At 33.9% G+C, this 16,426-nt stretch overlaps 1 protein-coding gene and 1 pseudogene across 1 annotated transcript; one reads left to right on the top strand and one right to left on the bottom strand.

Moving 5' to 3' along the window:
• The first annotated feature begins 930 nt into the window (after positions 1-930).
• On the top strand, positions 931-2,571 carry LOC131642642 (uncharacterized; annotated as a pseudogene).
• A 9,682-nt stretch (positions 2,572-12,253) lies between these two features.
• On the bottom strand, positions 12,254-16,063 carry LOC131642641 (oxysterol-binding protein-related protein 3A-like). The gene is made up of 10 exons (XM_058912863.1): positions 15,790-16,063; positions 15,334-15,433; positions 14,536-14,652; positions 14,340-14,412; positions 14,116-14,234; positions 13,793-13,914; positions 13,465-13,641; positions 13,107-13,251; positions 12,684-12,862; positions 12,254-12,589 (listed from the first exon to the last, which is right to left on the bottom strand). Exons 1-10 carry the CDS (start codon positions 15,894-15,896, stop codon positions 12,346-12,348), a joined length of 1,383 nt encoding a protein of 460 aa, XP_058768846.1. The 5' UTR covers positions 15,897-16,063; the 3' UTR covers positions 12,254-12,345.
• Positions 16,064-16,426: the final 363 nt, after the last annotated feature.

The following is a 16,426-nucleotide window of genomic DNA, read 5'->3' as shown; positions in this document are numbered from 1 at the left end:
ATACTACTTCTGTTTATGCTTTTAACATTCAAACCCTTATAGCTTCATAAATCAATCATGATTTTATCTTACAATTTTTTTAATAAATTTGTAGATTTGATCCGGCAATTCAGCCTACGCGTGAGATTGCAAAAATTATCAAACGTAAGTTTGTAGTGTCTTGGGCAAACTATAGAGAGATGAAGGGCAAGGAAGAATATAATGATGTGATCCGATTGTGGTTTGGAGAATTTGAGGTATCAAAGAATAAAGATGAGTTATTAATTTCATTTTCATTAATTAGTTTGTAAGATTTTGATTTTCTTTATATATGTGAATTTCTTACCACTTTGTCTATGCTAAATTGCATAAGTGAAATGATGTTTTTGTATGGTTTTGGATACTTTCAAGAAAATATGTCACACATTCTGTGTAAATATTATTTATCATATCTTAACTTACAGCTTGTGTGTTTGGAAATCATAAATTGTTTTAGTTTAGTTAGCATAAGATATTTACAGTAAGTATTATCTTAAATTTCATAAGATATTTACACCTTGTGTGTTTGGAAAGCATAAGATATTTACAGCTCGTACGTGTGTTTGTATCATAGTTACTGTAACTTGTTCTATGGTATTCAATTACTATAGTTACTAATAAATTTGTATTAACTCTAAATTGCATCATAGTTACTTTAACTTATTTGAGTTTTAATTTGTAGAATTACTCCAAGGGATGATTTGTAAGAACTTAATTAGTTATTGAATATAGAACCATCTGGATTATGGTATTCAAATAATTTTTTTCTACTAACTTATATTGTCTATATTGTAGAGAAAGTACAAGAGGCTACCTGAACATGAGGAAGAAATTAAGAAGATATTTGATCATAAAGCCTCTGATGCATACTCAAACGCAATGTATAGAGTGAGAAAGAAGACTGATTCAGGTGATTGGATTCCTATTGAGATGAGAAAGATATTAGAAGAAAAATGGAATGATGATAAGTGGAAAAGAAAGTCAAAAATTAACACTCACAATAGAAGATCTTCGGATGACCCACTACACACTGGAGGATCAATTCCGACAACTGAGCACTATAAGATATTAGTAAGAAATTTAATTACTTTTGTTATAACAATATTATAGATCGTAGCTAATAGAATAAATTTTACAAAATTGTATGCCCATGCTGAATATGAAAGTAGACAATAACATATGACAAAAACATGGACAAAAAGATTATGAAAATTGGGTATTTTAAAAAGAATAAAAAATAGAAGGTTTGTATTAAGTGTAATTAGGGATGAGAGGTGAGATTTAGTAAGTTTATAAGAAACCTATATATTATTGATCTTTTCTGCTGCCACTCTCTACCAATCCTTATTCTTTTTTTTGGCAATTGAATCAATTAGTTACATTTTATTATTCTATCAGTTGCATTAGTCTTCATGATATCCTTCATTCATTTATAAATTGCATTTTTTTAGTAGTGATGTTAAATATTTTAATTCTAATTAACATTGATTTTTTTCTTTTTAGAAAAAATCCTCAGATACGAGTCCAATTTGTTGGGAGTTATTTCAAAAGACACATAGAGTTAAAGGTAACCCAGAAAAGTGAGATTCTTCAAAATCAGAGATGGTTGCTGTAAGTGTCAATTTCATGAACTCGCTGAACATGTTATATTAATGTTTGTATGAATGATATACTATTTATTTTATCTAAACTGCATGTACTATATGTGATTGTTCTATGTTGTACACATGTATGAATTAATGTTCGTATCGATGATGTTCTAATGATATATAATATCTTATATGCTAAAATGTTTGTACTAGATGTGGTTATATTATGTTGTATCAATGCATGAAGTAGTGTTTGTAATAATGATGTTATAATGGTGCGTTAATGCTTTTATCTACTAAATTTATTGGACTAGATGTAGTTGTATTAATGATGTGCTAATGCATCAACTTATAGCTTTTATCTATTAAAATGCGTGTACTATATATGGATGCGTTAATGCATGTCTATGCATGGTTCTTATGAACTAGTGCAAATTCAAGAATGTGCAAGTTCTTATGAACTATTAATATTATGTTATTTTGTATTTTGGCTGATTATATTCTGCATCTTTACTAAATTACTATTTCAGAATGAGTATGAAAAGAGGATTATTGAGAGGGATTCACAAGAGGCACCCGGAGATGATGTTTCTAGTTATCAATCTGACAACCTCATCTTCTTAGATGTTGTTGGAGGTGTGGATAAGAAAAGTCGTATATATGGTTTGGGACCAGAAGCATCAAAGTACAAGTCGTCTAAATCTTTCACATCTGACGGTATCTCTTCATCTGAGTATGAACAAATGAGGACTGTTATTTCTGATTTGTCTATTGAAAACAAAACTCTTAAAGATAAACTTAAGACTCATGAGGATTTTATTCGTGCATCACAGGAAGACTCGCGTTTGCTTAGAGAACAATTATTCCGATTTATGGAAACTTTTTCTGCAGGTCATCTACCTCCACGTCCGGATCAAACTCCATCTTCACCCACTTCTTGAAAAACATTACTAAATTGTAGTGAATACACTTTTGTTTGTCATCTCCTAATTTTCAAGGACAATGATAGTAGTATTTTTGTTGTAATTTCTAAATTTTAAGAGCTTTGCTTGGACTATTTTAGTTGTAATATCTACTGTCAACAAGAAAAAAACTATGGTTTTAATATTTAGTTTTGAGAACAAGTTTTTAGCACTATTAGTTTTTATTTGAAGAATATTTATGATATTCACAAAAACAGCTTCTAGTGTTTTATATTATGACTGATTTATTTTAATTATGATGATAAATAAATTTTCAGCTACAATATTAATTAAATTTGTCAGGAAATTTAGATTTTCAGCATCATCATGCAGGTCACTAAATAATGTTTATATAATTTAGTGATGAAATATAAATGTCACGAAATTTATTTATTTAATTTAGTGACGGAAAACATTCCTCATAAAACGAATATCCATTCATTAATCTTCAGTATTTAGTGACGGATTAGAAACATCACTACCATAATTATTGAGGTATTTAATAATCCCTCACTAATTATTGACGGATTTTCTTTTAATTTTCAGTGACGGAAGTTTAATTTAGTGACAGATTGTTCCGTATCTATTTGTGAGGGAATTTGAATTCCCTCACAAACAATTTGCCACATTGAAATTCGGTACGGATATTCGCTCGTCACTAAATCCGTCATTAAATGTGTTTGTGACGGAATTTCCGTGCATTAGTGATGGAATATTACCCTCTCTAAATTTAATTTTTTTAGTAGTGATAATGGCAGATCACAAACAGGTTATTTGTTTACATCTATTTCATGGTGATGAGTGAAATAAACAATAGCAGCAACTTCATCTAATCATGCATAACTTTTAGCATTAAATGAGGCAAGTCGAAAAATGTGTTTGGTTAAGATCCATAATTCAACACATACAAAATACTTGTGGTTTGTCTTGTGAAAAATTAAATACAACGACCATATATGAAGATAAAACACATTTCTCCAAAGTTCGTTTTCACTCATAATCTTCAAAATATTGGTGATATAAACATTCAATAATCTGTTCATGTGATAATTTTGCTGACTATTTCACAAAATCACTCCCAAGCATAAATTTCAACCAACTAGTACAAAAGATTGGTCTTCATCAATGAAGAAATGATCATTCAGCTGAGGGGGGAAATGAATTTATTTTAAGAGGATATAATACATTTTTTCCACTGAGTTTTTCTAAGGTTTTAACGAGGCATATATATTTTTTTTTTGTGTAAGCAAGAGATGATATATATAAGAGAACTAAGGGTTCTCCAACCTTAATACACAAGAACGGAACGAGTCCGACAAAAAACGATATTACAAACCAATTACAATTACGACATAAAAGACAACGGGTCTTTGCTAAAATCGTAAAAGTTACAATTGGAATAAGCAATGTCACCGAAGGAAGACCACCTCCATATCAAAATCTTGATGTTCCAAACAATATTATTTACGTTCCACCCTTCATTCCTAAAGCAAAAGCCGTTTCTTGTCAACCAAATAATCCAACAAGTGGCTAACCAAAACACCCCCAATTTACCAATCTTGATACTTTTCACACAACCCGTGGAATACCATTCCATAAATGACGGAATACAATCTTCCTCTTTCCAACTTGGATGATCCACCCACACACCAATTTCTTTCCAAACCACTTTAATTACATCACATTTAAAAAAGATATGGTTCCTATCCTCCAAATGTGTATTGCAAAAAACACAATTTAAATTAGAAGTAGAAAAATCAATACCTCTAACCAACAAAAGATCTTTAGTCGGTAACCTATTACCAAAAAGTCTCCACGCAAATGCTTTAATCTTGAAAGGGATCTCCATCCTCCAAATCTTTTCCAAAGCTTCATCGTACCTATTAGGAGGGCCAAAAGGTGTACGATAAGAAGTATAACGGTGATAACACGAAGAGACAGTGAAACATTTCTCCTTTTCAAGAAGCCAACAAACGGAGTCTTTGTCGGTTTTCAAGCCCCCGAAAAGCTCCAATTGCGCCTTCAAAATCGCAAGCTTAATAGATAAGCCCGCCTCCGCCGCCCCCACCTCCGAAATACCTAAATCACCCAAAATCCACCCTCCATCACTCCAACCTCCCATAGCCGCTACAAACACTTTCTTCAAAGAAGAAAACTCGTAAAGTTCTGGAAAAACCTCCATCAAAATAGAGTTATTCAACCAACAAACTTCCCAAAAAGGAGTAGAGAAACCATTTCCCACTAGAAAAGAACAATTAGAAACAAAAGGGTCATTATGAAAAGAATTAACAAAACCGACCTTTAATAAATCCCGCCACCAAAACGAAGAAGAAAGAAGTTTGGAAGAATCCCCTCCAAGGGGGAGTGTTATGAATAATGGATGATTTGTCTTCTAATAACTACATTCCTTATTTACAATAATTTGTATTTATTACAATGTCTATATGATGTTCTATAAATTGGATCAATCTCATTGTATAATATCACACCGTTAAAATAATAATAAGAATAATTCTCATTTTTCTCTATAAACTTTTATCTTCTTTATCTTTATTTTATAAGTAATGTAAAATAATTTATAATTTAATATGATTTTCCCCCTCAAAGTGACATGTAATAAAAAACATGGAGAGTCGATGGAAGAAGATGTAACTAATGTCAAAATGTTACTATCAGCAAACTAAATGTCAAATTATTTTTTATTATTTAATAGAGTTAAATATGTTTTTGATCCTTATAACTATTTCAAATTTTATTTTTAGTCCCTATTAAAAAATTGACATATCTTGATTCTTATAAAAAATTTATGCATGCAGTTTTAGTTCCTGGTGTCGTTACCGTGAAAATCAACAGAGTCGCCACTAACATATTTATCCTAAGAGGAAGGGAATGCCAGCAAACTACGAAACAAGGTGCAATGGTCTCACGACCAGAGAAAAGGGTAAGAGAGTCGATTACGCGAGGGGAAGGTGCTAGCACCCCTCATGTCCATCGTACTCGATGGGATCCACGCTTGTACTCTAATCTATGGGTGTATAAAAGAGTTTATGCCTAAAACTGAACTAGGATGCATGCAAAATGTAGGGAAAATAAAGAATTGTACTCGCACGGGCCCTACCCCGCTGCCTACGTATCATTTTTGAAGAATCAGAGTTACCGTAGCTCGGCTCAAATGTTTCTGTTTGTTTTTGTGTTTTCTAGTTGGACGGCGTTAACGTTCACACTCTTGCATAAGGGACGACCTATGATGCGATCAAGCAGAAATAACATGCCCTTAGATGCCTACGAGGCAAAAGAAAAAGAAAGGATTTGGTTTGTATCTTTTAGTGGGAAAGTCCTTTTTTATGAGTTTCGATATTTGTTAGGTGTTTTGAGTGCATTGTCGGTGTTTTTCAAGGGAAAGAGTTTAAGTATTTATTAGATGTTTTAAAGTTGTAAAAGGAAAAGAAAAAGGGAAGAGAATCTACCTAAGTCGTGTTAATGTCTACCTAATTGTTTAAGGGTTCTAGAGGAAACATCTACCTATGTTGGTATACAAAAGGAATTGATTTTATCCTAAGGGAACATACAAAAGGAATTGATTCTACCTTAAGGGAGCATACAAAAGGAACTACGCTACGTCTCAAAATCCTATAGGGAAAGCGAAAGAAAACAAGAATATCAAACAAACGAGCTCGGCTCGTGCACACACACCTACAGGCGTATGCCTTGTAGTAGAAAAGTGGTCCCGCCATAGCCAAGGGGAGTGTATCACCCGAGTCAACCAAGCATTAGACCGAGGAGATGTGAATCCTTAACCGCGACATTGTATTACCGGGGCAAAGAGGAGCAGAGGCAAATCGATGCGCGTGTACACCGAGCATCAACGTTGGACGACGTGAGCTAAGAAATGTGGGGGTCCGATTGCATGGATCCTCTTCACTTTACCCATTTTGGGCGTTCGACTCAACGATCTAGGGGACTTGTCCAGAGCTCTGAGCTTGCAAAAAGCGAGCATAAGGACGACCTGGGGACTGAAAGTTGTCGGGGTTGAGTGCGAACCTTCTCCGCCTGCCTTCTCGAGGACTTATAATTGCCTTTGTTAGGACTTCCTGCAAGCACAAACGTAAATACACCGACAAAAACAGAACCTCCGACACACGCCTCAGAGGATTTCCAGATGCAATGCATGCCTAAGTCCTACTTCTCATGGCAAAAGATGATGAATGTCTACCCTGCTTCTCATGTTATGAATGATGCACGAAAGCAATAAAATGCGAGAAAAAGTAAAATGAAACAAGATCAATACCAAACGGATTATGATCCGTAAATTTATGCACAAAGTAATAAAGAAAACCAGAGATTCCGCAGCGAGCTAGCAAAAGCAACAGGCAAATAATCAGCTCTCCGAATGAACTGCGTAATCAACAAGAATCGCTGCCGTGAAAATAAATTACGCGCCGATATGTGCGTCGAGCACAAACGTACTATACACCTGGAAGGGAACATGAAATCCAGACAATACATAAATAAAAGTAACGCGCACGCCTCACGATCGAGAACGTGAATCGAGAAGAGATAATATTGTGTCCCGCAAGTAAAGCGGAACACAAGTGAGTAAGCGCCAACCGGAAGATACCTTCGAAATGCCTCGCATACTAGCGCACAAGTTAGAGATAACAAAGTACCGCAATCGGAATTGCGTTGTTTTGTTACAAATTAAACCGAAAATGAATGACGAAGTAAAAACTGAAAATACGGCAAAAGCAAATCAAAATCCGAACGAGGCAGCAACAATGCACATAAGAAAATATACACAAAACAATGTTGGAACCGACAACAAACACCCACAAGTAGGCAAGACACAATTAGAAGCAAAATATACGGTTTTAAGCGAGAATTGAACAATTACCACACTTTTTAAGCATAAATCAAGCGAAACTAGGATAGAAACATGAAATAGCATTCAAATATTAACCAAACATGTACACAAGTATTATGGAAACCAAAGCAAATATTTACAAGTCAAAAGGTACACCGAAACGGCGAAATCGGGTAAAAACGGTAAAAATCAACTTTGTCGGAATGAAGCCAAAATTTTATGGTAAGCTAAAAACGTGTCAAAGAACCCAAATATGCAGCCAGAAATTATTAAATCGGCTCGGAAACACGATTTCCGAAACGGGACAGTAGCAAAAACGATAAAAAAAACGTCGGCCGAAACCGAAAATAAACCTCACCATCAGCTTCGAAAGCAATATTCTACTCAAAAAACAATATTCACACTTGCAAAAATTCAACACGGTTCAAGAGTTATGACGTTTTGGAAAAGAACCGACGCGACACATGTGTTTCGGAAAATCCGGGAGAAAAACAATAAGCAACACAAGACAGAAAATTCCAGCACTTAGAGGCAACCATTAGCACATGAGAAAGCTCTATTATCACTTAGCATTAACAAACAAACAACACAACAAAGTTTAGACAAATATCATTCAAAAAACTATGTTTTCATGAGTTGAAAGTAATGAAATGCAACACGAATACAAAGTCAAGAAAATTCTGCACTAAGGTACCTTTAACACAGCCCCAACAACTCATAGAAATCACACATAAACACAAAGAAATGGCTCGTAGCAATTGGCTCAAAGTAGCACCTCATTTACAAGTTGGAACTTAGCATAAGACATGATTCTCAAGTAGGCACAAAGCATCAAATTCATGTTCAAAGATAGAAACAACAATGCCAACCACAAACAACTTTATCTTCAAGGTTCAATGCACATTAACATTGATGAATATTGGATTCAAGTTGATATTAGACAACACAACAAACATTATCATCCCTTTCAAGAACTTTATCAATTTTCCACAAATCTACAACAACAACTCATGGTAACAAATTCAATCCAAAATTCAGCACCAACATCATTTTCATTTGCAAGAATTAATACATTTTTTTATCAATAGCAACATCTCAAGGAATTTTACCGCACTTTGCACTTCATATTATCAACAAAAATCATGCATAAACTTTGAACTTCAACACTCAACCATCAATTTTGTCAACACTTCATGAGTTATATTCAAGCAAACAATTTATGACATTAAAACCAAACAAATTTCAGCATTGGCAATATAACAAATTCTCCACAATTTCTATACTCAACCACACTCAAATTCATTACACCACATGGCTTTTATAAGTAAAATCAAACAACAACAAGATTATTTCCCTAGTGCACAAATTCAAATTAATCGTAGCAGCCAATTGGTCCAATAAGATTCATCCTTCATTCAAGACCACAAACTCATCATAAAAGCTATTTCAACATTCTTTGAGACTTAATGCATCAAGTTCAATAATATTCTCCTCAAACTACTTCAATGACATTAATTCACAAGCAAAATCACCACATCAAGTTTATTCACTAGTATTCAACCAACATCACCACATGTCCACGTGAATCAAAACCAAATAACCTCATAAATTAGCAACTGACAAGATATGGTAGGGTCACTCGTTCCTATTCGTGAGAGAATGTCCAATAAATATTCACATAAGCCTTCGGATTAATCATCGACCATTATCTAATTCCAATTTCAAGTAACACTAAAAATTGAGTGTAAGAAAATGTTAGCAATGCGAAGCAAAACTTGAATCGGAGGGAGCCAGCAAGGAGATCGCAATCGAGGTTGATAGCTTCGCCGGAATTGCGCTCGGAGTCGGAGCAGCGGTGGACCGCAGTGCAGATTGGAAATCCAAGGAGAGATTGATGATCTTTTGCTTTTTTTTTTGTTCTTGGAGTTATTATGTTATTCTATAAAAAATTATTAAGAAAGCTTTTTTTTGCTTTCGGATTAATCATCAAATTATTTTATAAAAAAAAGCTTTTTAAAATAATTAATATTTATTCTTTCCTAGTTTTTAATGGGTTAAATTATATAAATTCATTTAATAAGAAATACTATCAAACTAAAAATAGTAAAAACACAAGCTTGAGTAAAATATAATATTTTTTTAATAAATTTACGTGGATAAACATGAGAGGAGGAAAGTGAATGAAGAAAGAAAAGCATGATAGTAAGCCTCGGAAAGTGACTAATATCATCCTAACTCTAAGTTTCTTGCCCACTTTGTTTTTACAAAATCAAATATTTTTATTTTAATTATAGGGATTTTAATGAATTTTAACTTAGTTTTTTCAATTTTAGTCATTTAATTTTTTTTTTTGAATGTTTCACTTTTATTATATGGATGCTAATAAGATTTTTAGCTATGCAACTTTAATATGTTACAATTATTTTATGTTATAATTTTTTAAGAAAATAACAATGTTAATAATTTTTGTAAAAAATTACTATGGCTCATCATTTAGTCACTTAATATTTAAAAAATAGGAAAAATTATCTGGGTAACTCATTACTCGACTCAACTCAATCTAAAAATTAGTGTAAGTAGTCATTTTACCTCGTCCTAACTAAAGTACACTATATGGTTTAGGTATTGGGTTTGACCAAGCCCAACTCAAACCGGTTCATATACACCCCTATTATTACTTTAAAATATAGAGAACAAAGTTATGAAGAGTTATGAAGAAAATCGAGGAATATAATTATATAGAGTAAAGAAACAAATAAATTATTATTACTTTAGAAAAGAGGAAAAAAAGAGTGAGAATAGTAAAGAAAGAAAAATAGTAAGTAAAGAAGAAGAAAAAGTTATTACTAAATAAATAAAGAAGAGAAAATAAAGAAGACAATGAGAGTTGAGAAACACATGAGAAAGTGAGAAGACGATGAGAAGTGAGAAATGTGCGAGAAAGTGAGAACGTGTGAGGAAGTGATAATACAATGAAAAGTGAGAAGCGCATGAGAAAATGAGAAGAAGGTGAAAAGTGAGAAACACACGAGGAAATGAGAAACGCGTGAGCAAGTGAGAAGATGATAAGAAATGAGAAACGCATGAGGTGTTTTTCAGAGTTAGGGAAAATTAGGCGAAGCTACAAAAAAAAAACTCCTCCAACGCTAATTTTTAAGGGTAAATATTGTTTTTCTCAGTCAAAATAGATAGCAGTTTGTAACCCACTTTTGATTGGGAAGATCTACTCTCCCATGACCATCTCTAAGACAAAAAGAAGCCACAGTCTCAAACTGAAACGCAGACTCTTATGTCATAGTGGTTGGCCTCCGCATCGCACTCTTGTCCCAGGATAACGGCTCTATTGACGACTATTAATAACTTTGTTCCAAATATGTACTGGAAGAATTGCTATATAGAGCCAATAGGGAGATGTTTGGTTGGGATTTACTTAACAAATGTTGTAGAGAAGAAAGTGTTATTGGGAGAATTCTAACAAATCTAGTCTGGATGGATGGCAGAATTGAAAATACTTATTGAAAGCAAGTTTGAATGTAATTCGTATGGATATATGGTCAGAGTTTTAAGTTTTCTTTGGAGATCGTACCAAGGCATAAAAAATTGTCATGACACGCCTTTTCATCATAAGGAGATTTACTTTCAACCTTGCAATATGATGTATATGTTTGTCTAGTTGGCCTTTCTAAGCACTCTTTGGAGACAATAGGATTATACGTATTGAATGAAGTCGGTGTGCACATATTGGCTTCTTTAAGAGACTGTTGAGTTGCATAAAGGCTTGGTAGGTATACCACACAATAGACTTTTGACAAACGATCCAACCACAATAAACACTTTTATGGTTGAGTTGCATTTTATCACATCAAAAGGAACCAAATAAGGTGCAACTTAAGATAAAGTTCCTTCATTTCATCCCTCATTACTTGCATTAATCTTGTGTTTGAGCGGAAAAAATATGCGCTTTTTTCTGGATATACGTATTCGAACTCACCTACCATAATTTCATGTGTATTTTTGAAATCTTTTGTTACTTGTTCATTTTCTTATTTTGGTTCTTATCAGATATGATGCACCAAGATATGTTTGTTCTTAAACATTTTCTTATTTTGGTTCTTATCAGATATGATGCACCAAGATATCTTTCTCAAAGTTGTTGTGTGTAATGATGTAAAACAGGATGTAGCAAAGGATAATGTTAAACCAGATGAAGTGAAGCATTCTCAAAGTTGTTGTGTGTAATGATGTAAAACAGGATGTAGCAAAGGATAATGTTTAACCAGATGAAGTGAAGCATGATATTAAATCAGATGAAGTGAATGATGATGTTAAACTGAATCTCGTCGAGATAGATGTTGGTCAATGTTTCATAAATAAACAAATGTTTACTGCTTGCGAACATGATGACACCGAAAAAAAAATGTGATTGTCCAAAGAGAAATCTCCAAAAACATGAGACGTTTTTGACATTTTACCAAGAGTCTTGGAGAAAAGTATAAGGGTGCAAAGAAAAATCCTCATTTTGAGAAGATGGTTAGAAATTTGATATTCATAAGCTTGTAATTTTATTATATCATAAAATAACTCAGTGAAGAGCAATTCCTTTAACTCGGGGGTGAACTTTAAAAAAAACATTGGACCACACCAACATTTGAAAATGACTATAACCTTAAGTTTAAAATTACATTAGAACTTGAACCAAAAAAACATCAGAAAACGTAAAAAAAGAAAATGTCACAAGCAGCAATGAGGATGGCTTCAGAATAGATTGAACTAACATGGCTAATATTGATTAATCAAATGCTACAACATAATACAACCCAAAAAAAAAAACAAGATAAAATCTGTGTTCAAATAATAGATACATTACAAACTTATAATAACAAAATGACAGTTAAGAAAAACTCCACGAGAATGTTTATTCAGCCACCAAATTATCAAATTGCCAAGGATTGAATTCTGGTCTACTATCAGGCTCCTCAATGCAATCAGAACTATCTATAGCGGTGCGATGTTCCGTATATTTACCATTGTATTGGTAGACTTCCAATTCACCCCAAGGTGTAGGTGTTACTTCCTCGGTTAGATCAAACCATCTAGGAATGAACTTCTGGTTCTTCGCCTCTCGGTTTCTCTTCTCGGCTCTTTGTCTCTCCTCCAAACTGAAAAGTAAGTAGACAAAAATGTAAGAGAACAATCAACACTAACCCTGTTGTCATCTTTGGTTTCTAGAGACGGTGCACAGTAGTTAGTTACCTGCTCTTTTCATTGCCCGACACCGATAGGTCACCTTTCTCAAGGGCCAATCTATCAGGACGAAGACGAGAATCAGATGCCAACAACTTCTTGGGAGCAGTGTCAAAGCTGTTAAGCTTGTGTGCAAAATAGGTGTATTGGAATTTGTCCTTTTTAGGGATCTCGGCAACTTTCCAAACCTGCAGAATGGAACACAACTTGATTAAAAATTGCAAGAGTTTCCGGAAAGAAAGAAGAAATCAAAGAACATGTGACACAATACATCATCTCCTGAAAATTGTACAATTCCTTTAAATCGTACAATTTTACTACAATTTCATGAACAATTGTAACAGCATAATCTAAAGAACAAAGAGCGTGATATTAAACGAGATCACATCATCTTTATGGGCATAACACTGAAGAGAGAGTTGAACTACTAACCTCTTTCAACTCAGTTCCAGGAAGTGGCTCTCCTTCTGGGTCACAAACTTGATAACTCAAAGATTCATTCCATTTTCCAGTTATTAGAATTTTTGGCTCTTCAGCTGCATTATACACATATCCGTCCACTTCATATCGACCAGCTCTGCAAAAGGTCAATGCCTTTATAGTTGGATATTATATATAAAAGCAGCACTAAAGAAGTTTTGAATTTAATAGTTTACACATATGAAGTGAAAATCGTAACTGGAAGACGAATAAGCAAAATGTTCACATTATTACATAAGACAAATATAATAACAATCATTTCTATCATTTCAAGCAAGAAAATGCATGAACATTGAATCGCGTAGCATACCCGAACCAGCCACATGGTTGAAAATACAGCACGACTTTATCCCCTGTAGTCAGATTTGTCAGGACCATCTCCCCGGGTGAATCAATCCAAGTTCGTCCAAAAATCAAGTTGCTAACTTTTGTAGGTGGAGGCACCAAATCAAGGGTCACACCATCTCTTTTTAGAGTAACTCGTGTCCTGCATTAAGGTAAGTAAAAGCGCGTTACATATGCATTATACATACAATACAACAACTTGAAAAATACTTGCTAAGGAATGATGTGTACAATGATTTTTCGGGATTTTATCTTCTTTATTATTTTTAATATAAAGGCAGAATAAGTATTACCTTCCAACAGGATATACATCAACCGAGTTGCCAAGAAATTTAGTTTTCAATTTTGATGTCACATCGTAAGTGAAATGTTCATTTTCAGCATGTCCGGCACTCATTGGAGGATGATGACTGACCTGAAGCAATTTGGTTTTATAAGTCAACAACACAAGTAAGAATCATACTAAATATAGGAGAACTACAATATAACTGAAAAACTGTGCATATTCCAGAGGCCGTGGAAAAAAATAAATGACAAAGAGAGGAATGTAAACTTTTGTGGAATCAGCATTTTATTTGAAGAACTGGAATAGAAATAAACAGGACGTTAAACGAACCTGCTCTGCTATAAATGACATGCCACCATGGTTAGCCATTTCATAAGTCTCACCAAGAATTGGATTGAATGGCTTCCATGTTCTTTGATAGGCGTAGTATACAGATATAAAGAACGATGCTGCAAAAACCATCTATAAGGTCATATTCCATGCAATGTATGCACATTTATGTTTCTGTGTGCGCGTGCGTATGCAAGTGAGGGAAACTATGAAATGATACTCACAGGCATACACAAGTCTCATGTATGGATCATCAGTCTCATCCGCCATATCTAATAGGTAAGAGTACTCCATAAGCTGTGAAATTAAAGAACCAATGAGTTTCTGCATTCTAAATATGAAACTCTTTCTAAAATAGTTTGTACTAATGCAAATAGCACAAAACATATGTAGCAAAGTACATTTTATGATAAAACAGACCTCGGCCATTTTTTGTATCATCGTCATTGGCTCAAAAATGATAACTGGAAGTGTCACCATTGATGTGATATCAGAGCCAACATACTTTTGCATCATTTTCCAGTAACTATCCCGTTCCTGTAATGAAAAAAATAACACTTCAAGGATAAACTCACAATACGCTATTTAGTACAAAGTGTTGTTAAATACGGTATTTAGCAGAATTTAAGCAAATTGTTATTTTCCTAGATCCGCAATTCAGAGCACTGTTTAACATGCCGCGCAGATGTTTCAATATGCATATTCCCATCTTTAGTTACAAAAATGGAAACCAATAATTTGTGTCTGATAAAATATAGATTGCTTCTAAAGTAGAATAAAACCTGCCTCCAAAATTGATTCTACTTGAAGTTAGAATTTGTAGCTTTTGAGTTTAAATGTGACTTTTACATCGAAGTTGACTGTTCAACTCATTTCTAGATAAATTTATCCAAACATAAATCACTTTACTTTCAATTGCGTTTAAGCTAGAATCAATTTTATGAAAACAATTCATTCAAAGTCAATTTTTTTCACCACAGAACCAAACACACACACACTATTTGTTTGTTTACATGCTTAGTTGCCCATTATGCGTGTTTGCATCAATAACAACGCATAATTGACATAACTCTTAGAAGCTACAAAAGAGAACTTCTCCGGTGATGTGAAAATTTGCCGCCACAAAACCAAACAGTTATGTAGCTATCCAACACTTACGTGCATACTTACATTCAATCTGTGTAAGTGGTTCATAGGTGATCAGTAGTAGTACTATACCTCCTCTTTCCATCGTCCCTTTTTCGCTTCCTCTTCAGCATCTTCCGTTCCTCCTTCTGGATTAACAACTTCCAATCCCTCAAGCTCAATTCCAGTAGGACTAAAAAATCAACATCACAACAAATAATCAAAAAAATAAATCTCATCAGCTCATAAATCAAATCAAACCAACCAAACTAAGAAATAAACCAAATTATTCCAATTTGCAAACAACAAATCCATCTACAGTAAAACCTCAAAACACAAAATCACAAAATAGCAAAACTAAATCATAAACCTAGTAACTGTGAAACATCCATAACCTAACACATAGCAACACATCTAAAAACCCAATTTTGAAAGATCATCATCAAAAACAAAAATCGCTACAGGGTAAAACGATGATATCAAGGAAATTCCCCACACATAAAAATTGAAAACTGGTAAATTGAACAAGTTTGAAATTATGATTGATACCCGTTAACAGATTTGGACACGACAGAGCCAAAATTGGACAAACTTGAAGCAATAGAAGCAAAGAAACCACCACCAGTACTGGAGGAAGTGGTTTGTTTGGGATCCATTGGTGGCGTGGGAGTGAAACAAAACCCTAGAAAAATTTGATTCCGGAAACCCAATTGAGAAAATAGAGAAAATAGAAGCTTTTTGATGATGAATTTTGTGTTGCGAATTTGGATCTAAAGTTAACGACCCAAACGGGTATTAAAAAATGGGGTAATAATTAAGGATAAGAATAATGAAAATATTAAATTATTTATAGGGTGAAAGAAACAGCGAATTTTTGGTGGCGGTTTTCGAATTTGAAAAGTATTAGGATAGTTATTGGTTGAGTTGATTATTGTGACTAAACAAAAGACGTTAGAAAAATCAAAAGGGGTGGGGTTTGTAGGGGACGCGCTTGGTGGAGAGCGTGGGGTGGGGTGTTGGGTTTGGAGAATCCAAATTGGCGGCTTTTGGAAGGAACAACTAAGTATTGCTGGCTGTTATGTTATCTCCAAAAAAGAAGAAGCAAGTATATTGCTGTTATGGTGTTGGAATGACGAGGAAATCACTTCCTTGCTTATGATTGTGTTATGTCAATCATCATCCATCA

The sequence above is a fragment of the Vicia villosa genome, unplaced genomic scaffold, assembly GCF_029867415.1.
Source record: "Vicia villosa cultivar HV-30 ecotype Madison, WI unplaced genomic scaffold, Vvil1.0 ctg.005510F_1_1, whole genome shotgun sequence".
Taxonomy (NCBI): Eukaryota; Viridiplantae; Streptophyta; class Magnoliopsida; order Fabales; family Fabaceae; genus Vicia; species Vicia villosa.
The sequence above is the reverse complement of the archived record's forward strand: the minus strand, read 5'-3'. Positions and strand labels throughout refer to the sequence as shown.